The sequence below is a fragment of the Littorina saxatilis genome, linkage group LG4 (assembly GCF_037325665.1).
Source record: "Littorina saxatilis isolate snail1 linkage group LG4, US_GU_Lsax_2.0, whole genome shotgun sequence".
In the NCBI taxonomy this organism is placed as follows: Eukaryota; Metazoa; Mollusca; class Gastropoda; order Littorinimorpha; family Littorinidae; genus Littorina; species Littorina saxatilis.
This window is the reverse complement of record NC_090248.1, coordinates 38,934,191-38,958,643: the sequence shown is the minus strand read 5'-3', so window position 1 is coordinate 38,958,643 and position 24,453 is coordinate 38,934,191. Positions and strand designations below refer to the sequence as shown.

The 24,453-nt window shown below is 40.8% G+C and overlaps 1 protein-coding gene across 3 annotated transcripts in view; it reads right to left on the bottom strand.

Moving 5' to 3' along the window:
• LOC138964713 (gelsolin-like protein 2) overlaps positions 1-21,911 on the bottom strand; it is a 42,978-nt gene extending 21,067 nt beyond the window's left edge. Inside the window, exon 1 of one of the 3 annotated variants that reach the window (XM_070336741.1) lies at positions 21,756-21,911. Coding sequence is in view for 1 of the 3 variants with exons in the window: in XM_070336740.1 (XP_070192841.1) it covers positions 4,293-4,302 (10 nt within the window). In the remaining 2 variants the exon portion in view is untranslated. Of the gene's footprint in view, positions 1-4,292; positions 4,318-6,298; positions 6,448-21,755 lie in introns of those variants that run through there. The other 2 variants (XM_070336742.1, XM_070336740.1) reach the window with 2 other exon arrangements.
• Between the last annotated feature and the right edge of the window lie 2,542 nt (positions 21,912-24,453).

Below are 24,453 nucleotides of genomic sequence, written 5' to 3'. Positions count from 1 at the left end.
ACACACACACACACGTACCGTAAATCCCCCCCTCCCCTCCCCCCCCCCCCCCCCTTTTATGAATGTGTGTCAGGGGTGTGTGACCTCGGGATTAATCTGCCTTGACTTTGTTATACGGCTCTTTTTGTCGCTTTGCCTGTCACGTCTGCCTTTGTCATTTCCCTCGAACAAATCCCCCCCCAGCAAAAACACACACACACACACACACACACACACACACACACACACACACACACACACACACACACACACACACACACACACACACACACAGTCAGGTATTCGTTTCCCACAGTATTAGCAAGTTGAGGTAATGGCAACTGTTTCGCATACGTTTGATTGAAATCCAGGTCCGGAGTCAGAAAAAAGGTTTCTCTGTAAAAAATAAAAACCTCTGTCCAAAACCTAACCACAATTAATGTGTCCGGCCTTGCAACGAGCTCAAAACTGACCCACAGTGCACATATCTTTACAGCGGTGATTTAGTATGTTCACAATTCTGCCTAACAGTATACATGTGCAGGGTTTCATTTACTAGTAGCACCCTGCGCCATTGGCGCATTAAATCTGAAAATGTCCCATCATTATACCCTTCAGTGCGTCAAAGGGCGCATTGAGATTACGTACCACTGCGCCACCAAATGTACACTTTACATCGGATTACACACACACACACACACACACACACACACACACACACACACACACACACACACACACACACACACACACACACACACACACACACACACAGATAACACGATATAGCGGCTAATTCTCAGATGGCACCATATTGCACCATTTTGCATCTTTGGTCAAAAACGCGTACAGGCCTCGTTTGCGCTTTTTGCCTTCGACAAGGATTTTGGTTGAGGGGGACAAATGTCCCATTGCCTTTTTCTCCCAGGCTAAGGCACACACACACAAAAAAAAGTCTGTTTACGGTATCCCGACCGACCCTATTTTTTCGCGCGACCCTAGACTTTTTTTTGCCATTTGGGAAAAAAAAAAAAAGTCTTTGTTTTTTTGGCAAAATAACTTACAAATATGGTTTTTTGGAGAAAAAAATAATACCGACCTACCGACCCTATTTTTTTGTGCCTATGTTACCTATGTGTGGCCTAAACCCTGCATCATGTGTAGAATTTTAAGTTTTCAGAAATACACATTTTCCCTCCTTTTCAGGTCTAATCATAAGAGAATCTACTCAGTGTGTACGGATTTTGAACCCGACCTTTATTTCACCTCTCGACATCATGCCAAGAAAGAAATAGAGCAATGTCACATGTCACATCAACTCGGGCGCTAAAACGCAATCCTTTTTAGTTTCCATGATGATAAAGCAGTCGGTGTGCATAGTCAGTGATGCATGCAGAGAGTAGTCTGTGTGTTTTGTCATCTGTTATGCAGAAGAAGGATCAAGTTTCTGAGTAAAAAATAGATAAATAGAGAGTGACGAACTTTCAAGAACGGTTAGGTTTTCTGATCACACACACACACACACGCACGCACGCACGCACGCACGCACGCACGCACGCACTTTCTTTATTTGGTGTTTAACGTCGTTTTCAACCGTTCAAGGTTATATCGCGACGGGGAAAGGGGGGAGATGGGATAGAGCCACTTGTTAATTGTTTCTTGTTCACAAAAGCACTAATAAAAAAATTGCTCCAGGGGCTTGCAACGTAGTACAATATATGACTATTACTGGAGAATGCAAGTTTCCAGTACAAAGGACTTAACATTTCTTACATACTGCTTGACTAAAATCTGTACAAACATTGACTATATTCTATACAAGAAACACTTAACAAGGGTAAAAGGAGAAACAGAATCCGTTAGTCGCCTCTTACGACATGCTGGGGAGCATCGGGTAAATTCTTCCCCCTAACCCGCGGGGGGTGCACGCACGCACACACACGCACGCACGCACATGCACACACACACGCACGCACGCACGCACATGCACACACACACACGGACGTACGCACGCACATGCACACACACACACGGACGTACGCACGCACATGCACACACACACACACACACACACACACACACACACACACACACACACACACACACACACACACACACTATGAATAAGGGGGAAGGACGATGCCTTTGCTTTGATAAAAGGCATATCAACAATAAACAAGTCACAACAGCAGTTAACATTAAGGTGCATGTGTAATCGGGACAGGCTGTATATTAACGATCTTAACACCGAGGGCTCCCAAGTTCATGACGTAGGCCCTACCAACAAGCTGTGTTGAAGTGCAAAGATAACTTGCGGGTGATTTAATTACTTCTGTGAGCTCAGTTTCGTCGAAATGTCGTCGTATGCTAGCGTAAAAAACAAAAAAGAGTCTTCATACGTCAGGACATCTTGAACACAGAATTCACGCCACCAGCGCATGAACCTGTTTTTTCCCGTCTGCCTTTGTTGTAGTTGATAGTATAGAAATTTAAGCGTGCGCTTCAACGTTTCCACAGAGCAAAGGTGTCAATCTAAACCATCTGGTTTCCGTAATCAGAGGTGTGCGCAATATCCTAAGAGCATTTTTATTTTCATCGTCGAAAGACTTATCAAAACTGCATACAAGAAATCACAGGAACAGGCCGGAACCAGTCCAGAATCATGGACCGATCCATCATTGAGACAACGGGTTATATTTTTTATTTATTTTATTCTCTCTCAAAAATCAAGAAAATGCTACGGCATAAGAGCATTTGAACGTTCAAAGACTCAAAGTTAAAAAACAAAGGAATACTGTACTCACCGATACAAGAACGAGACAAGACGGTACGAATTTTCGCTTATGGAAGCTTCATCAGGAAAAACAAGAACACAAAAGACAACAAAAAGCAGACGCAACACGCCGGAACGAACAAGGTTTGAAAGAAAATGGAGGGGAAACACGCAAAAAAGGGAAGGAACTCTAGGAACGGAAATGAATGAAAGGGGAGAGAAGTGGTTGGATGATGTCATGGGCACAGGCATACTAGACTAAAAGTGATACACATTCATAAAAGAGGGAGGGGGGAAGGGGGGGAACAAACGAACGCACGCACACACACACACACACACACACACACACACACACACACTAACACACACACACACACACACACACACACACACACGCACACACACACACACATAACCAAACACATGAACACACACATAAACACACACACACACACATTCACACACACACACACGTACCGTAAATCCACCCCCCCTCCCTTTTATGAATGTGTATCACCTTTAGTCTAGTATGCCTGTGCACATGACATCATCCAACCACTTCTCTCCCCTTTCATTCATTTCCGTTCCTGGAGTTCCTTTCCTTTTTTGCGTGTTTCCCCTCCATTTTCTTTCAAACCTTGTTCGTTCCGTGTTGCGTCTGCTTTTTGTTGTCTTTTGTGTTCTTGTTTTTCATGATGAAGCTTCCATAAGCGAAAATTCGTACCGTCTTGTCTTGTTCTTGTATCGGTGAGTACAGTATTCCTTTGTTTTTTTTAACTTGGTTCATCTTACCACAGTCACTTCGTTGTTTAGAGTTCAAAGACTCGTTAAAACTGCACACAAGAAACACGAATCTGGCAAGAACCAGCACAGAATATACACTTTGACCGATCCATCGTAAAGGCAATGGTCTATTTCTGAAAATCGATGAGTCAGCCTGTCAAGAAGTCAATGGGTAACTCAGTCATTTCTTTCAAACTTGAATGCACCACTTGATGACGGCTAAGCCTTGGAAGAATGAGACCGTGGTAGAATTTACACCTTCAAGTTAAAATGTCCATTGCCCTGGCTTGTGCAATTTTGCAATCGATATTTTGAGCCAGTAACCGCGTACCGTTTCACTGCCTGTAGGACGTCAGCTGAGGTTCTGGTTAACTTGCTTCAATGGGCAACAAACCGTTCAATGAACAACAACAGAAGAAGAAGAAAAACAACAAACAAAAACAATATGTATGTGGGCGTGGTGTATATCTTTATACAACAAGGGCCCTCTGTAAGTTGTCAATTCAGGTAAATACAGGTAATGCCTTGTAAAACTTATTTCCTGGCAGCGATCAGGTTGAAGGCTTATAAAAATAAAACTTCGATCGGCGTCAATAACTGATAGATTCTTGATCTTTTTAGTGGAGGCTATTTTAGACTGCAGACTTGGCATGGAATTGCTCTGCTATGAAATAGTTCTAAGTGGGTTAAGTCCAACACGTACACTAATCCGTGTCTCTCTTTCGCAAAACCGGTCTTGATGTCAAGTGCAACTTACTTGCTCCCATGATGACCACTTTACGGCGATGTCCCGTTGATCAACTCCGCGTTTACTACTACTTTAGCTTTCGATGTCGCTGATATTAACCGCATCAATAACTACTCTTCAGAGCTCACAAACTCGTAGAGAACACAGAATAATCCTATATATGCTTTATGGTCACAGAAGAGTCACGAAATGCACCTGAGACTCTGTATTCTGTACGAAATCTGCAAGCCTCTGCACTCCCGAACTATCACGTGATGAAAAATCTTTGCCGTATCAATACATTTTCAATCAAAAAGTTCACAAACGCTGTGATAATAGGATAAGGATCGACACCAGCTGGAGACAAGTATACACTTGTATAGGAGCGGGATGACATGTGTTATTGTGTTGCAGTGGGAGTTGTGTGAGCTTAAAGGGTGCAGCTCATAGCGTTCTCTGCTACTAAGATCGCCATGGTGCAGCTACATTGGTATCATTGTTCATACATGCAATGGTCTTTTTGCTGTATATATTTAGACGTAAACAGATATATGAAGTATTCAGAATTTGTTTGCCGATTCGCTCAGAAAGTTAAAACGAAGAGAGGTACAGAAAAGCGTGCTATCCTTCTCAGCGCAACTACTACCCCGCTCTTCTTGTCAATTTCACTGCCTTTGCCACGAGCGGTGGACTGACGATGCTACGAGTATACGGTCTTGCTGAAAAATTGCATTGCGTTCAGTTTCATTCTGTGAGTTCGACAGCTTGACTAAATGTTGTATTTTCGCCTTACGCGACTTGTTTGTTGTGTATATTTAAGACTTAAGAAGATGTATGAAGTATTTAGCAAACGCTTACCGACTCGCCAAGTTTTATGATTATTTACAAAAAAAATCGTTTACGTCTACTACCAAACTCTGGTAGTATGGATTCGCAAGAGCAAACACCATCACACGCAAAAAGAACCAAAGTTAGCAAGTACTACAAACACACATGTTTACGTTTTTCAAATGTACTAAATCATGCAAAGCTACGAGGCCAGTTTGGCTAATTTTCTACTTGAACATAATTCATTATATCAAAACTTTATTTTGCGCTGCGAAAGATTTCCTATGATTGTAAGGGCAATAAATCCTATCTTAAAAATTGTTGTTTTCATTGACAAACTGATGGCACTATGTGCATAAAAGCGAAAACCATTCACAAAACAGAATACATGTATATAGAAAACAGTAAGCAATGCAGAGAACGGTTTATAGTTGAAGACTACCCCTTTAACGTTTATTTTACTACGCCCACACTGCGATGATGTGATCTCAGCAATAACTAACTTTAATTATACTATGGTGGTACATTCAATGTTTACATGCAATTTCTGAACAGCTGGATTATGAAAATAACAGACAAACTGGCAAAATATCAACCACAACAAAACGAAATGAAAAACTAAAATATAAGAAACTCTATCGGCATAACAATAATCGACTTTAGCAGTAGTTTCAGCATATCTTCATCGCTGCCCGTCTGTCGTCCATTGTCGGCTCTGACAATGTGTTGAACAGCATCCCTGCTTTTATTTGTTGTCGTGCATTCTCTTAAAAGCCTGCATGAAGCGCAACTTTCAGTACACGTTTCTCGTCTATTTCTTTTCTTTTTTTTCGAATGTATTTATTTATTTATTTGGAGAGAGAGAGAGAGAGAGAGAGAGAGAGAGAGAGAGAGAGAGAGAGAGAGAGAGAGAGAGAGAGAGAGAGAGAGAGAGAGGGAGAGAGAGACAGAGAGACAGAGGGAGACAGAGGCAGAGAGACAGAGGGAGACAGAGACAGGGAGGGGGGGAAGAAAGGGAGAGACAGGCAAGACAGACAGACAGAAAGAAAGACAGACAGACAGACAGCCTCGGACAGACAGCCAGACAGATAGACAGACAGGAAAAAAACACAGACAGACAGGAAAAAAACACAGACAGACAGACAGACTGACAGACAAAAATAGAAAGAAATACAGAGAAACAGAGAGATAAATCTTGCACAACATACCTTGAAGATGAACCCAGAGAAACTAAACACAGCACATTATTTCAGTTCCCCATACACAACAAACTGCAAACGTGATGAAGCTCAGCGAAAACTTCCTTAAATTCTGCCTGCTTGGTTTTACCCATACAAACCTCGACAAATAAGGGCAACAGTTTTTACGAGGAAACAAAGCAAGAGTCACGTTTTCTGTGTCTATTGGTTGCACATAATTTATAACTAAGACCCTGTGTAAACATGCTCGCACACCGCGCGTGAGGCAACGGTGATCCGCTTAGATTCTTTATGTCTGTCAATCAACACGGAATATATAAGCACGTGCCACCAGTAAGGTGCAGTTCGCTTTTTGTCACGAGATTTCTTCTCTCTATCTCTGTGTCACGTGTCACGATCTCTTGATTTTTTGCTTTTAATTACTCTCCCTTCTCCCTTTTGTTGGATTTTGTTAACATCATTTCGCTACGCATGCTAAAAAAGTACAAACTGCACATAGAAGCAGTTGATACTTGGAAAAGTGTACAGCTTGCACCAAAAAAGTAAACGTATACACAACACAGGCTAATCCATGAACACATTCCAAAGTACATTTTGTATAATATGCCAGTATAGAACACTGTGACACGGCTTGGATTAAAAAAATGTATCCCATTAATGCCTGGGTCTCACATATATACGATTTTTCGGAAGTGTCGGGGATAGTTAAGTCGGCTAGGTCGGAAGTGTCGGATGCAAATTCGGCTCCAAATTTCACTCCCGACCTGTCCTTACGACTGATCCGACCATGTAGCCGACAAGCAGACGACAACCACCCGACTTTAGGGCCGACAAATCCGACATGTGTCCAGACACTTCCGACTGCAGTAACGACAATTCCGACTGCAGTTACGACAGGCCCGATTATTAGCTGAAAAACTTCCGAACAATAGCCGACTCTCACGACCAGTGTAACGACTAAACCGACTAGCTAACGACTGTCCTAACGACAAATCAGACTGCCCTAACGACAAATCAGACACCATTACGACTAATCCGAACGACACTATGCTACCGACAAATCCGACCACCCTTACGAGTCTTCCGACTACCGTTACGACTAATCAGAATCGCCTTACGACTAAACCGACACGCTTACGACAACCACCCGACAAAGTTCTATTCCTCTGAGTCGGGAGGCTCTTCCGACTGTTTTGAACATGTTCAAAACAGTCTGGAGGGCCTTCCGAACTAACCGACTTTTCAAAAACAAAATTGCTAATTCTCACGGACTCTCCGACCTCTTCCGACTTCCAGCCGACTACCTAAAGTCGGGTGACATTCGTAGATGTGAGACCGGGGCATAAGATATCTATATATCATCTAAATAAAACTTATTTTTGCAGTCATTGAATATGTATTCCTCCTAAATGACGAAGCATCAACCCGATTTTGATTTAAAAAGCGTAATTTGTTCGAATGTTATGGCAAGTTCACCTGACGAACGAAGGGGCGACCGACATGAGTTTGCCCCAACATACCGTTGAAAGAGTCTTCCTTTGAAAAATCTTGAACGTTTGTGTTTTTCTCTATCCTACAATAAATACAGTAGTGGCATCAATAAAGCAAACGAAAGTCCCTGACTCTTCTGGTGACCTTGGCCTTTTGAAAAAAACCTGTGTATCTTTGTAGAAATAAAATGACTTTGGCCTTTGAAATGAATTTTTAAAAATTGAGAAAAACTACCCAAAGTCTTTTTGACCTGCCAAACTGGATCTGGAATTGCAAGTCAAGTGCCAAGCAGAAAAACGGCAACATTTGAAGCACATAAAGAATGCTAATTATCAGAGGAGTCTACCCCTTTTGATGTCAAACCTGTGTAGCCAATTTAATTTTGTGTGTTTTAAAAAGCTGCCACAATTCCGGAGTTACAGGACGAATCATATTTGACGGACGGACGGGGAAGGAAGGAAACGGACGGGAAGAAAAACGGACACCAACCTAAACCCCCCCACCCTCCCACCCCCATTAACCCTCCCCCCACCCTCCGAAAAACCCACCCCACCCCCTCCTCACTCCGCGCTTTGTGATCGGCACTACAAATATTTATTACTTTGTTGAGTCAGTGATGACGGCAGTACTGTTGTGCCTCATGGCTACATCCTTGCACATTTCCGTAATGAAGATCCGCGGCTTGTGTAATACAGCCCTCAGTATCAAACACAGCCAGATGGGGAACAGTATTTTTCAGTGAGCATGATGGTTGTGTAACCAGACACGGAAATTCAGTGAAACTGGAAGAGGAAATAATACCAGTTTGTTTAAAAATTGAAAAGATAGATTGATGCAAAGACTGTTGCAATGCTCGTTACACGCTGGGTGTATACGTGATCGATCGTGTGTGTGTGTGTGTGTGTGTGTGTGTGTGTGTGTGTGTGTGTATATGTGTGTGTGTGTGTGTGTGTGAGAAAGAGAGAGAGAGAGAGACAGAGAGAGAGACAGACAGACAGACAGACAGACAGACAGACAGAAAGACACACATACAGAGATAGAGATGTCGTTGCTGCTTTAAGTTCTGCTGCTGCTGATGGTGGGAGACGGGGTAAAAGTTATTTACTCAGAAATGTGAATCAATATCCTACTCGTTCATGATTGCCCGATCGCCCAGTATATCATCTCAATTCTCGAACCATTGTCGCCTGCAACGCTCACTGCGACTCAAGTGCTGCCGTTCACGTTTTACAGGAAAGCTGTTATATTTACGTTCGCCGAAATAAATGATATAAATAACCAAAGACAAAACAGCAGTGTGACTGTGTGTTCCCAGTACATTTGTACCTAAAAACCATTACTTAATTTGTGTTTAGAAAACAGCTCAGTTATTGTTGCATGAAGATAGTTATAATCACACTGCTATACATGTTTCTTTCGCCAGGGACAACTGCGAACATGAACAGTAAAAGCATTGTTCAATAAGGTGGGCAAAATAACGGCAAACAGCAGACCGGTATGTTTGCTCTGTGCCAAACAGAAGCCGCAACGCGCGACAGAGCATTTTCTACCCCAACTTTTCAGTGTTTTGTTTTGTCTGCACACACTCAGTGAAACGCACCACAGACCCAGGACAATGCTACCCTACCCTATCTAACCGTGTTCATTACACCCCCGGTATAGGGGTGTGTATAGGTTTCGCTCGATGTGTTTGTTTGTTTGTTTGGGTGTGTGTTTGTGTTCGCATATAGATCTCAAGAATGAACGGACCGATCGTCACCAAACTTGGTGAACAGGTTCTATACATTCCTGAGACGGTCCTTACAAAAATTGGGACCAGTCAAACACACGCTTAGGGAGTTATTGGTGGATTAAGATTCTACAAGGACTTATAGAGGCACATATTAATGGTCAAAGGGAAATAACCTTCTCAGTTGGTGGCAGTGAGAATGGTTATTTCCCTTTGACCAACGGGGGTGTTTTTCCTACCTCGGAGGAATTTCTTGTTTTTTGTGCTTTTTGTTTAGCACATAATCACGCACATTGACTATTGTACTGTAAATGAAAGGACGTCTTGCGACACATTCGTAATAAAAAAACAAGAAAGGTATGTTGTTGGAACGTTTTGTTATTAACAAAACAATACATTCACAAATATATCGACCCAACGGTCTTTTAAGTGCACAGACAAACAATTAATAATGAAAACTTATCTGGCTGATTTTTCTTCCGCCTGCCACGAAGCCGCAAGCGAATGAATATATTTTTTATATATTTGTGAATATATTTGTGAATGTATTGTTTTTATATTTGAATTGGTCGATATATTTGTGAATGTATTGTTTTGTCAATAACAAACGTTCCAACAACCTACCTTTCTTTCTTTTTTTATTCTGAATTTTGGAACGTTGGCAGTCTCTTTGTTTTTGGATTTGACACATTCGTACACAACACTCTAAAAACATAAAACGCAACCCATGACACATATTTCAATTACTGTACATTGTCCAACTTTCCAGTTGCACGTCACGAGTGTTATGTTATGTTTTCACACAGTCTCGAACAATAATGCTACAGGACTCGGATATGAAACCCCTTGAGTGTGAAGGACATTAAATATACAAAGAATCCAATGGCAAGGGACCGAACCTGATCCTCTGCTGAGTGCAGTGACCTGTGACTATTGCATAGAGTTGTTGTTGATATTACTGGGAATAAAAATGCGCGTAAACTCTCTAAAGCAAATGAAATAGCTTGGACCCACGTCTTTTTTTATACACTGTTTATTGATTTTATTTCAATGTTCGCGAAAAATGGGTTATGCCTCACACAGCAACAACCGGCTATCAGCTAACGGTACATCGGGGATTTGTTTAAAGGCACAGTAAGCCTCCCGTAAACCATCACAGAGCTCCCCGAGCGTCTAAATACAGTACAAGCATACTTCCATTTGAACGCTCACCGAACGGGAACATCCTGGCTGCTTTCTGTCGAGCGTGAGACATTTTCAAAGAATTTATTTTCGTAGACTTGTTCCGTTAACAACAACGGCGCCTCGTTTTTGCGCTAGACCTAACTTTTAAAATCTAAATAATAAATTGACAGCTTGTTACACAAACATTCTTTAATCATAAAAGAATTCGTTTTTCATCAAGACAAGATCAGAACAATTCGAAGTTGTGAAAGTTTAAAAAAAGAAAAGCCCGGAAGCAGGGTCACGCAAGGGTCGTAGCAGACGACGGCCGGTTTATCAGTGCAAATCGCCGTTCCTCTCAACAGTCAAAAGCCATCGCTAGTAGAGTTCTTGTGAACCACAGCCGTTGTTTCGTGCATAAAAAAAACGTGCTATTGAAGATAAGCTCACGTCGAGTCGCATTCAAATGACTTACTATGACGACTGCATTGTAAAAAGGGAAAACTGGATCACACGGGTTCACGATGGCTCAGGGGTAAGATAAACCACGCAAAAATAAATTCTTTGAAAATTGTTCGCTCTTTACGGAGGGCACCTAGGATGTTCTCAATTGGTGAGTGTTTAAATGAAATGGTGTTTGTACTGTGTGTAAAAGCCTGACCGTATCTGTGATGGTTTACGGGAGGCTTACTCTGCCTTTAAGCACCGTTCCTATGGTAATTGCACGACGCGACCCAAACTCATTCTGGAGTAATGGCTTGCTAGGTGACAGAGTATCGTGGAGGAAACCCCCCCCCCAAAAAAAAAAAAAAAAAACCAAAAAAAACCACTTTATCTTTTTTAAACGAAGTAGGTCAGGGTACCAGGTTAACCCTTACTGTTTTACCTCTAAAAATGATAGAATAGTTATCCTTCTGCGACCTACATTTGGCAACAAAACAGAAGTTGATTTTCCTTACTAAACCATCAGGAAGACGAAACATAATCTTTCTTTTCGGCGAAACCCAGTATGTCAACGTTCGAGCTAAACCATAATCTTGGAAATTATCCCATCATCAAAAATAAAATAAAATAAAATAAAGCTTTATTCGCTGGTGCACGTTTATCCTTGCCTAGAAACTAGGATCTAGGATACATGGATCTTGTTTCGTATTTGTCACGATTTGATTTTCCTGGTTTAAAAACAATGTCAACAACAATGTATTGTTCAAGGACGGCCTTATGTCATATTTTTTAATTTTTTTTAATTTTAATTTTTCATTTTTATATTTAGTCAAGTTTTGACTAAATATTTTAACATCGAGGGGGAATCGAAACGAGGGTCGTGGTGTATGTGCGTGTGTGCGTGTGTGTGTGTGTGTGTGTGTGTCTGTGTGTCTGTGTGTGTGTGTGTGTGTGTAGAGCGATTCAGACCAAACTACTGGACCGATCTTTATGAAATTTGACATGAGAGTTCCTGGGTATGAAATCCCCGAACGTTTTTTTCATTTTTTTGATAAATGTCTTTGATGACGTCATATCCGGCTTTTCGTGAAAGTTGAGGCGGCACTGTCACGCCCTCATTTTTCAACCAAATTGGTTGAAATTTTGCTCAAGTAATCTTCGACGAAGCCCGGGGTTCGGTATTGCATTTCAGCTTGGTGGCTTAAAAATTAATTAATGACTTTGGTCATTAAAAATCTGAAAATTGTAAAAAAAATAAAAATTTATAAAACGATCCAAATTTACGTTTATCTTATTTTCCATCATTTGCTGATTCCAAAAACATATACATATGTTATATTCGGATTAAAAACAAGCTCTGAAAATTAAATATATAAAAAATATTATCAAATTTTTTTTTCGAAATCAATTTAAAAACACTTTCATCTTATTCCTTGTCGGTTCCTGATTCCAAAAATATATAGATATGATATGTTTGGATTAAAAACACGCTCAGAAAGTTAAAACGAAGAGAGGTACAGAAAAGCGTGCTATCCTTCTCAGCGCAACGAATACCCCGCTCTTCTTGTCAATTCCACGGGCACTGCCTTTGCCACGGGCGGTGGAGTGACGATGCTACGAGTATACGGTCTTGCTGCGTTGCATTGCGTTCAGTTTTATTCTGTGAGTTCGACAGCTACTTGACTAAATATTGTATTTTCGCCTTACGCGACTTGTTTATTCATCCTGTAGAATGTTTGTTTAGCCACTGAGGCAACTATAATACCCGTCATAAAAAGTAGGCAGATCTTTATGATGAGGCCGTTTATTAAAAGAACAAGTACAGGGTGACCCAAAAATAATGCAACTCACACAAATTTGTATTAACTTCCACATCTGTTGACCGAACCACTTCATAGTTGGTGGACATAAACTTCCGTCGATGTATGACCCTTCCACAAAGTGACATATGTCTTATGTCATAAGGGTTCAAAACACTACGTGGTCTTAACTCGGCGCTGTTATAGGTGTGGACCAGCCATACAATCAGACGAGTTAGTGTAAAAAGATTGATATGAAACGCTATTCAATTTTAACACAAAAGTTTGTATTGAGATTCCTTTAATTAGGCTAGTGATGGTTAAGTTTGTACTGTTATTGCCTGAATCTATTTATCATTTCTCCGCTTTATAATACACACCAGGCTTTGTGCTTTATCTAATCGAGTGTTGAATCAGAGAGAGTATGACCCATATTTTACTAATTGCATGATATCATGGTTGATTAAGTTTGTACTGTTATTGCTTTTTTTCCTGTTTAGAAAATGTTAACAACAATCTGTGTTCAAGAAAGTCTTATATCAAAGTAGTACAAACCACTCTAAATACTAATAACATTGTCACAACTCGGCGCTGTTACATTAAGATTGTACTAGCCATACAATCAGACGCTTTGGTGTGAAACGATTGAAACCCCATACAGTTTTAACGCAAAAGTTTGTATTGAGATTTCCTTAAATAGTGATGATTCAGTTTGTACTGTTATTGCCTGAATCTATTTATCATTTCTCCGCTTCATAATACACACCCGAATCAGAGAGAGTATGACACATATTTGACTAATTGCATGCTATCATGGTTGAAATCTGCTGCTCTGATTTTTCGACAGTTGATGATGACTCATCACTATAATTGGGGGGGGGGGGGGGGGGGGGGGGAGGGGGAGGGGGAGAGAGAAAAAAGTATTGAAAAAATATAATGTAATAAATATAATGTAGCCTAAAAGAAAAACACCCACTGTTTAACCCAAAACAGTACATCTCGATTGGGACTGAGCAAAAGTTGTCTCTTTAGACAGGTGGTCTCTTCAGACAGGTGATTTATATAGTCGTAAAAACCGTGGGGGATCCTTTTATTTGGGTGGTCTTAATGGGCAGGTGGTCTTTATGAACAGGTGGTCTTTATGGGCAGGTGGTCTTTATGGACAGGTGGTCTTTATGGACAGGTGGTCTTTATGGGCAGGTGGTCTTTATGGACAGGTGGTCGTTATGGACAGGTGGTCTTTATGGGCAGGTGGTCTTTATGGACAGGTGGTCTTTATGGACAGGTGGTCTCCAGGGCAGGTTCGACTGCACCAAGTAGACACATTTAAGATAATTCACACAGCTGTACTACACAATACGTAGACACTAAAAGCCCAGAAATCGAAGAAAATGATAATATCGCCAGGATTTTTTTATTATTTTTTTTATTATTTATTTTTTATTTATAGTTGGTTAAGCCACGCTGATATCACAAAGACAGTGAAAGAGCACCGTGGAAAGCGCGAACTGACACTGTGCGACACCTGTAACAGCTGGCGAGCTATTGACTGCCATTAGCCCGTTAACACCATTTTCCCGGCGCCTTTCGGGCGAATTCAGATGTCACAACCCCTGCCTGACTATCTGTGTCTTGTCATATTTAGAGTTATAATACCGCTTATCGTCAAAAAACTTCCCCCTTAGCAATAGCCGAGAGGACGTGAAGCATCGTTGACACAATGATGCAATACTAAGTTGTGGACTATTGCTGGTGTGATCTTAGTTTGGTCTATGTTCTAAGTGACGGGCATTCTCTTTTCCACTTACGATTTTAACCCCAGAACAGAATCTTTCGACTGTGTTTTTTTCCAGTCAAGTCGAGGGGTATTTTCAATGGAAAATTCAAGAACAGACAGATTTACACGAGACAACCAACCAATCAACCAACCAAACAAACAGACAACAAAAACACAAACAAACAATTACACGAACAAACGAACGATCGATCAAACGAACGAACGAACGAACGAACGAACGAGCAAACAAACATGTATTCATTATTAAGGGACAAATCCCCGAAAAGAACCCTCATCCCCGTAGGCTAGCAGTTTACAAAGCAGATAGGAAAATGTACGTATTCTGCCTTTTGTACCTTGTATAAATGGAATAATAACATAATGCACTTTAATTAGAAAAGGCAATGTTCTGCTGAACAAAAACAAGTTCGGAGTGAGTTATGAAGTGACGCACATTCCGCTCAACTGATAACAGTAGGGTTTACACACAAGGCAGCTGCGAAAGTAACCTAAATACAATTGTAAACACATTCATTCAAAATCGTTTATTTTGCATCAGCTGTGCATGCACTTATCTTGAAGTTGAAGGGCCTCGATCGCTCTTTGTCGACAAACTACGATATTATAGAATTAGGTCATTCAGTTGAACTAATGGTGTCGCATAGTTGTGGTGTGGAAAATACTCCTTTTATTTTTAAAGGCACAGTGCAGCTCACAGCCTTCGTTTTGCGTTTTTGTTGCAGCTGAGTGCATTTACAGTTCAAAAATCCTTCTATGGTAGTAAAACAAACCCAAAACTACCCAACGACGACATCTGTGAAGCTCGACAGTTTCTTGTTCACGCGAGTGCATAAATTAACCTAGTGTTTGGTCGGAGTTCGATTCAACTGAGTGATTCCGGCCTCCATTTTGTTTTACACAAACTCATGATGACGTCTGACATAGTTTGCTAGTGACGTGTCTTTTTTGTGCATGATGTGGTGATCTACCTGATCTAAATTTAGATCCAAAAATAGGTCAAGACCAGCCGGGTCCGAGTACGAAATTAATTCGTAAAAAAATCGCAGTTCTTGACTCTTTGGGTGCAAGTCAATGAAACTTGGTAGTTCTTCTAACGGATAGCTGCCTGAGGTATGACTAAAAGCCCCAGGGGCTCCGTGCACCTGGATTTGACAAGTTCAGTACCTTTAAAGGAAGCTTTGTGTGTGTTTGTGTGTGTTTGTATGTGTGTGTGTGTTTGTGTGTGTGTGTGTGTGTGTGTGTGTATGTATGTTAGTGTGTGTGTGTGTGTGTGTGTGTGTCTGTGTGTGTGTGTGTGTGTGTGTTTAACCAGATAATAAAGTGTTTGTTCTGTACTTTTTGTTCTTGTGTATACAATGGTAGAGAAGTGAACACTTACTGAGCTAAGTTTTTTTCATTATGTCAGTATCACGTGTCCACTACAAAGACAATAAGCTCCAAGTACATGTTAATGTTTCATTGTGTCCAAAATCAAACGTTACCGCATTATCTAACCTTTCTTGTTTTTCGATTCCGTGGCAACTTAGGCCAAGAAAAGCACACAGCTGGGCACAAACTGTTGAATAAACTGATCTATACATCGACTTGGCCTAAGAAATTCTGTTATGGTACAAGCTGTCTGTTGCCTCAGTCAAGGAAATCCGACCAGCCGGCACAAATTGTTGAAATAAACGATTTATCTATATATGTTATGCGGCTCAATCGGCTGGCTAGGTAAACTGATATTGGTCAATAAAAGGTCTAGTGCAACCTAAAACTATCATCGCTGCATACCTGGATTTACTGCACAGCTGCTGTATGAGGATGTAATTACAGTAGACTCAAGACTCACGATTTAAAGGCACAGTAAGCCTCCCGTAAACCATCACAGAGCTCCCCGAGCGTCTAAATACAGTACAAGCATACTTCCATTTGAACGCTCACCGAACGGGAACATCCTGGCTGCTTTCTGTCGAGCGTGAGACATTTTCAAAGAATTTATTTTCGTAGACTTGTTCGTTAACAACAACGGCGCCTCGTTTTTGCGCTAGACCTAACTTTTAAAATCTAAATAATAAATTGACAGCTTGTTACACAAACATTCTTTATTTATTTATAAAAGAATTCGTTTTTCATCAAGACAAGATCAGAACAATTCGAAGTTGTGAAAGTTTAAAAAAAAGAAAAGCCCGGAAGCAGGGTCACGCAAGGGTCGTAGCAGACGAAGGTTTATCAGTGCAAATCGCCGTTCCTCTCAACAGTCAAAAGCCATCGCTAGAGTTCTTGTGAACCACAGCCGTTGTTTCGTGCATAAAAAACGTGCTATTGTAGATAAGCTCACATCGAGTCGCATTCATGACTAACTGACGACTGCATTGTGAAAAAGGAAAACTGGATCACACGGGTTCACGATGGCTCAGGGGTAAGATAAACCACGCAAAAATAAATTCTTTGAAAATTGTTCGCTCTTTACGGAGGGCACCTAGGATGTTCTCAATTGGTGAGTGTTTAAATGAAAGGGTGTTTGTACTGTGTGTAAAAGCCTGACCGTATCTGTGATGGTTTACGGGAGGCTTACTCTGCCTTTAACTGTCATTAGGAAAACAAGGAAAATTGTGGTAGGAGGTTGAAAACACACAATACATCACATTTACTTAGAAATTAATTTAGAATTGCATTAACAAGTATCCGAATATTCCTTAAACAGTCACCTATGGGAAACGCACACACACGGACACACAGACACACCGCACACATACACAGACACACAGACAGACAGACACACACACACTATGCACACACACAAACACACACACACACACACACACACACACACACACACACACATACACACACACAAACACAGATACACATATACACACACGCGCGTGCACGAAAACAACATGGACTAGTGAACAGCAAACATCGTTACTCCAGTCATTTTCCAGTGGCAGTAATAGAAAATGCAGAGTGTGAGTTTACACGAAAAAAGATAGTTAACAGTACGTTACCATCATGAAGATAATTGAAAAGCTGTATACTAAAGCTGTAGGCCTATACTTTAATAGCTACATCAGCTGCTGCATTTGTACACACTTATGGCACGGGCTAACGAACAACAAACATCGGTTGTGTATGCCGAGATATTTTCCGTTGGCGGTAAAAATAAGTAAAGTATGAGTTTACACGAACAAATTAATATTCAAAAGTACTTTATCACCATGAATCGCCAATCCAGTCCTCTTAGAGCATGTAACACAGACAGCAAATCCCTGTTTATTCTTGTCTGGCTTTCTGACAATTGAAACCTTGGAAGGTAAACACGACAGCTTAATATATTCAACTGAATGTTCACTTTCGTCACGCACGTTTACAGACAGAGGTGGTGCTGCCAAGGCAGGTATGAATTGAGACGGTTTTCGTGTATGCCTGTTATTTTATTAAAACCCTGCCGCGAGAATCGAATGCCTTGATATGTAAACATGACAGCTCACATTCAGTTTTTTTCGATTCTTTTCGTTACGTTTACAGAAGTGATAATCCAAAGGCAAATATGTAAACACTGGTTATTCTTGTATGGGTTTTAATGGTGTCAAGGCCTTGCTCTTGGCAGCTCTTTATATGGCACACATATTCCAGGTAGCTCCGTGAACAACGGGGTAGGAGAAGAACAAAAGTTTAGCCTTTTGAAAATCTGAGTTCAGACTGAAAAAAGAGCTGTTGGCGCGAAAGGTCTGCCTTTCAGTGTATTATTTTTAAGCTACACTTCTTCTCCGGTAAACGGCCATATGCACAACAAGTCTTGTGAGTGTGGCCTACTGCGCCAACACTACACATTGACTCTGTTGTTTTTTGCTTGTATGTTAATTGTGTGGCCTACTGCGCCAACATTACACATTGACTCTGTTGTTTTTTGCTTGTATGTTAATTGTGTGGCCTACTGCGCCAACACTACACATTGACTCTGTTGTTTTTTGCTTGTATGTTAATTGTGTGGCCTACTGCGCCAACACTACACATTGACTCTGTTGTTTGTTGCTTGTATGTTAATTGTGTGGCCTACTGCGCCAACACTACACATTGACTCTGTTGTTTTTTGCTTGTATGTTAATTGTGTGGCCTACTTCGCCAACACTACACATTGACTCTCTTGTTTTTTGCTTGTATGTTAATTGTGTGGCCTACTGCGCCAACACTACACATTGACTCTGTTGTTTTTTGCTTGTATGTTAATTGTGTGGCCTACTGCGCCAACACTACACATTGACTCTGTTGTTTTTTGCTTGTATGTTAATTGTGTGGCCTACTGCGCCAACACTACACATTGACTCTGTTGTTTGTTGCTTGTATGTTAATTGTGTGGCCTACTGCGCCAACACTACACATTGACTCTGTTGTTTGTTGCTTGTATGTTAATTGTGTGGCCTACTGCGCCAACACTACACATTGACTCTCTTGTTTTTTGCTTGTATGTTAATTGTGTGGCCTACTGCGCCAACACTACACATTGACTCTGTTGTTTTTTGCTTGTATGTTAATTGTGTGGCCTACTGCGCCAACACTACACATTGACTCTGTTGTTTGTTGCTTGTATGTTAATTGTGTGGCCTACTGCGCCAACACTACACATTGACTCTGTTGTTTTTTGCTTGTATGTTAATTGTGTGGCCTACTGCGCCAACACTACACATTGACTCTCTTGTTTTTTGCTTGTATGTTAATTGTGTGGCCTACTGCGCCAACACTACACATTGACTCTCTTGTTTTTTGCTTGTATGTTAATTGTGTGGCCTACTGCGCCAACACTACACATTGACTCTCTTGTTTTTTGCTTGTATGTTAATTGTGTGGCCTACTGCGCCAACACTACACATTGACTCTGTTGTTTGTTGCTTGTATGTTAATTGTGTGGCCTACTGCGCCAACACTACACATTGACTCTGTTGTTTTTTGCTTGTATGTTAATTGTGTGGCCTGTGTTTCATCTGCCTTGTCTTCACTTATTTCACATAAAAACGGGTAATGTTGAACTTTAGTGTGTTCTTCTTCTTCTTCTTCTTCTTCAGCGTTCCAGGATTTTCTGGTTACGTGTGAGCTCGTTTGCCCATTTGGGTTCCCCAAACTATACTCTCAGAGCATAGTCAGCTTCACTCAGCTTTCGTTGAGTAGGCATGCTGGGTATTTTCGTGTTTCCATAACCCACCGAACTCTGACATGGATTACAGGATCTTTTCCGTGCGCACTTGGTCTTGTGCTTGCGTGTATACACGAAGGGGGTTAAGTCACTAGCAGGTCTGCACATAAGTTGACCTGGGAGATCGGAAAAATCTCCACTCTTAACCCACCAGGCGTCAGCGACCGGGATTCGAACTCACGACCTCGCGATTAGGAGGCCGACGTATTACCACCACGCCACTGCGCCCGTGTTCAATTCATAACTCATAAATCAGAGGCATTTAAGCCTCCAAGTTTGCAGAACCTGCACTTGTAAGAATAACAAGTCCTTTTAGATTCCTTTGAAGTCACTGAATGAACTGTACAAATGATTTCGTTTACATGCGTCAAAGAAGGAATTATCCGAGTAAGCCGACAGGGGAGGCAACTCTGCCGTGAAAGTGATGTCCCTTGGTTGACAACATACGCATTTTCGCGTCATTTTCGTCGATCAAACAACCACATTAATTAATTATGCTCAAGTTTGGAGCTCAATCCGTCAATTAATTTCACGACAAAATAATGTTCTTTGCTTGATAAGTAAAGAATGCCATTGGATTCTGAGCTATGAATTTAACACGCTAAAGTTCAACATTACCCAAAATCGTATCTATGCTGGCATCCACTTGAACACATACCAATGTCGATCTACAGTCTGGTTGCTTTCTGTGCAAAGTGGAAATCTTTTTAATCTTTTTGTTTTTAATGAATTGATTGACACCTGTGTACATTTGCAAAAAAATTGATGTAAAGCAAAAACGAAGAACAAAGAAGAAGTCACTCACGGGAAACACACACACACACACACACACACACACACACACACACACATACACACACACACACACACACACACACACACACACACACACACACACACACACACACACACACGCCCGCGCGCATGGAGAGAGAGAAGAATTATATAGACTGAAAAAAAAGAAACAAAATAAAGTTCCCACTAGTAGATCTACTGTATACAGGAAGCAGCCAGGATGTTGATTTTTGGTATGTGTCCCGATGGAAATATTCATTTTTCAAATGTGAAAGCCTGGAAAGAATATCTGAGACGGTGGACATGATCCGTTACTAAAGAAAGCCTGTGCCTTTCAGCTAATTATTCGGTTTTACTTTTTGAACTTGTTATCTTCTAACATTTGTTTGCTATCACTCTCCGGAGTGAGTGTTTTCTCAAACAGTCGTGGATATAATCCCGAAATCATATGCACGAACTGTCTTATTTGAATGACACTTGCATCAGAAAAGAAAACAGAGATTAAAAATATTCGAAAAAGCTGCAGGTCCAATTTATAATGAAATTGGAAGCACGAGCATGAACAAGCTGCTACTTCTCTGATAAATAACAAGAGACATACATGTAGGCGACTAACGTATTGGGTTGTGTGTGTATGTGTGTGTGTGTGTGTGTGTGTGTGTGTGTGTTTATATGTTTGTGTGTGTGTGTGTGTGTGTGTGTGTGTGTGTGTGTGTGTGTGTGTGTGTGTGTGTGTACTACTAAATGTGTGTGCATATTAATGGTCTGCAGATGTACCAACCACTTTTGTTGTTGTTGCCTTGATTCAGCTTCATGCATGCATATTTTTTCAGTCCAAAACAACAAGACAAAAACAGCCCTTTTAATTAAAAACAGCCCTAAGCGTACACTCTCACACTCTAAAATGCAATCAGACACCACGAACAAACCTTAACACGCGGCCTATAGGCCTACATTACACAGCACAATATAGTACACTCCATGCATATATTCATCGCCAAATAAATCTCTCACACACACGAAATGAGATCAAGACATCGCAGAAGGGAAAATAAAAATTAATGTCGTCTTACCTGTCCAACGGTAGCTGTCACTTGGTCACCAACGTAAGTAATGTCACTCTGCGAATGCGCTAGCTCTTTTTATCGCTTCGAGTTGTTTCCGTGTGTATTCGCGCGTGCGTGTGAACATGTGTGTCACCGTATAGCGGTGCTGTGTTTGCTATGTCGCCAGCTCTCAGAGGATTGAAAGACTAGGCCGTATCGATTTCGTGGGGTTCTCTTTCATATCTTTGTCAGTTTCACCTCGCGCGCGGTTCCTTTCCCTTTGCTAGCTACGTCACTGAAGGTCATGGTTTTGGAGTCCGTAGCTAAAAATAGCTTGGGGTTGCCTCATTTAGCCGCGTACTTGACGTATACTCAATTGCGTTACTTCTCAGGTCATGTGACATTCTCCTGGGGTGTGTTGAAATTGTGTTCTGTGTGATTCATTTCTGCTCTCAATTTTACAACTGGTTTTATGTTGATGTTGATTATTTCGACACAGAAGTGAAGCATTGCAAATGTTTGGACTCGAAATAACTGCCTTGACACCCCCCCACCCCCTCCACAATACAGATCACGTTATCATCATGATGTTCATCATCAGCATCATCATCAGCAGCATCAAAGGCAGCAGCACACTGACAAAACAACAGCAACAGAATCATAAACAGCAGCAATAACAACAACAACAACAACAACAACAACAACAACAACAACAACAACAACTACATGCACAGTATTAATGCTGATGATAATTTATCTGATCTACTGCAGGCGAGCGCGTGTGTGTGTGTGTGTGTGTGTGTGTGTGTGTGTGTGTTTGTTTGTGTGTGTGTGTTGTGTGTGTGTGTTTGTTTGTGTTTGTGTATGTGTGTGTGTTGTGTGTGTGTTTGTATGTGTGTGTGTGTTGTGTGTGTGTGTGTGTGTGTGTGTGTGTGTGTGTGTGTGCGCGTGTGTGTGTGTGTCTGTCCGTCTGTCTGTCTGTATGTTAGTCCGTTTTACCGCATGAGAGACAGACACACAGACAAACAGACAGAAAGGCAGCCAGACTAGCAACAGACTGAGCCAGGAAAGAGAGAACAAGACTAACAAAGAGTTGGCAAACAAAAGCCGAGTGCAAATTTCATAATATCTTCCACAGTCCGTTTTCCGGTAGTTTTCCGTAGCTCCAAATCAACTGGAAAGTCGGTAGCTACACTACGTACATGACTTTGCTCTACAACAGGGGTAAGCCAGGATTATGTACAACAAAAAAGTACGGCATAGCGGAATCAGAGCGTGTCAAGGATTGTATATTATGCTATACTCTGCATTGTGAAATGCTTGCAATACAAAGATCCGCGATGAAGGATATAAACAAATACAGCGATGTCACATATGCATCTATCACATGTGTGCCGAAATAAAATGAGGAAAACCTTTGTCATCATGGTTCGTGATATCCTTTTCTTTATGATTCATTTGGGCCACTCATTTCCACGTACAAAATCTATTGTGAAACAGGACAACAGAGCCTGCGGCAGATTTCAGAGCTACGAGGACGTGGAGTCCAGTACATATACAATTTAATGAACACGCGGACAGTTTTAAATCAAAGTCCAGATCAATATACAACGGCACAGACTAGCCCTTTTGGCTCTTCGCTTGACTAGTTTTTTTCATGATTTGTTTCAACAAAATTTTCGCTTGACTATTTTTGTTACATTTAGTCAAGTTTTGACTAATGTTTTAACGTTGACCGGGAATCGAGAATGAGGGTCTGTGTGTGTGTGTATGTATGTATGTATGTATGTATGTATGTATGTATGTATGTATGTATGTATGTGTAGAGCTTGAGCGATTCAGAGCAAAGTACTGGACCGATCTTCATGAAATTTCACATGAAAGTTCCTGGGTATAATTTCCCCAGACTTTTTTTTCATTTTTTCGACAAATGTCTTTGATGACGTCATATCCGGCTTTTTGTGAAAGTTGAGGCGGCACTGTCACGCTAAAATGTTTAACAAAATTCGTTGAAATTTGGGTCAAGTAATCTTCGACGATGCCCGGACTTTGGTATTGCATTTCAGTTTGGAGGCTTTAAAATTAATTTATGAGTTTGGTCATTAAAGTTGTCATTAAAATCGAATTTTTGCAACCAGATTTAACATTTATTGCATCGTATTCTTCATCAAATTCTCAATCTAAAAATATATACATGTGTCATGTTTACTCTTAAAATGTGATCACAATTAACGAAAATATATTAATTAGTACTACGATTAAAATTTAAGAAATCGATCCAAAAATCATTTCATCGTATTCTTTATTATTTTCTGATTCCAAAAACATAGATATGATATGTTGTATTTAAAACAAGCTCAGAAAGTTAACAAGAATACAGAAAAGCGCGCTTTCCTGCTTGGCGCAATACGCTACCACGATATTCTGGTTTGTCAATTTCACGGCGTTTTGCACGTGGGAGGTGAGCGATTTCCTTCTCTCGGGGATTGACGAAGATAATTGTCTTGGTAAAAAAAAATGCAGTGCATTCAGTTTCATTCCGTGAGTTCGACAGCTTGACTAAATGTAGTAAATTTCGCATTGCGACTTGTTTATGATTTGTATGAACAAAATTTCGCTTGATCATTGTTTTTCTCATAATTAGTATGAACAAAATAATAATTCTATTGCAACCATGCATGCACATAGAATATTTCAATCCGTACCCAAGGATATGCTTACATTG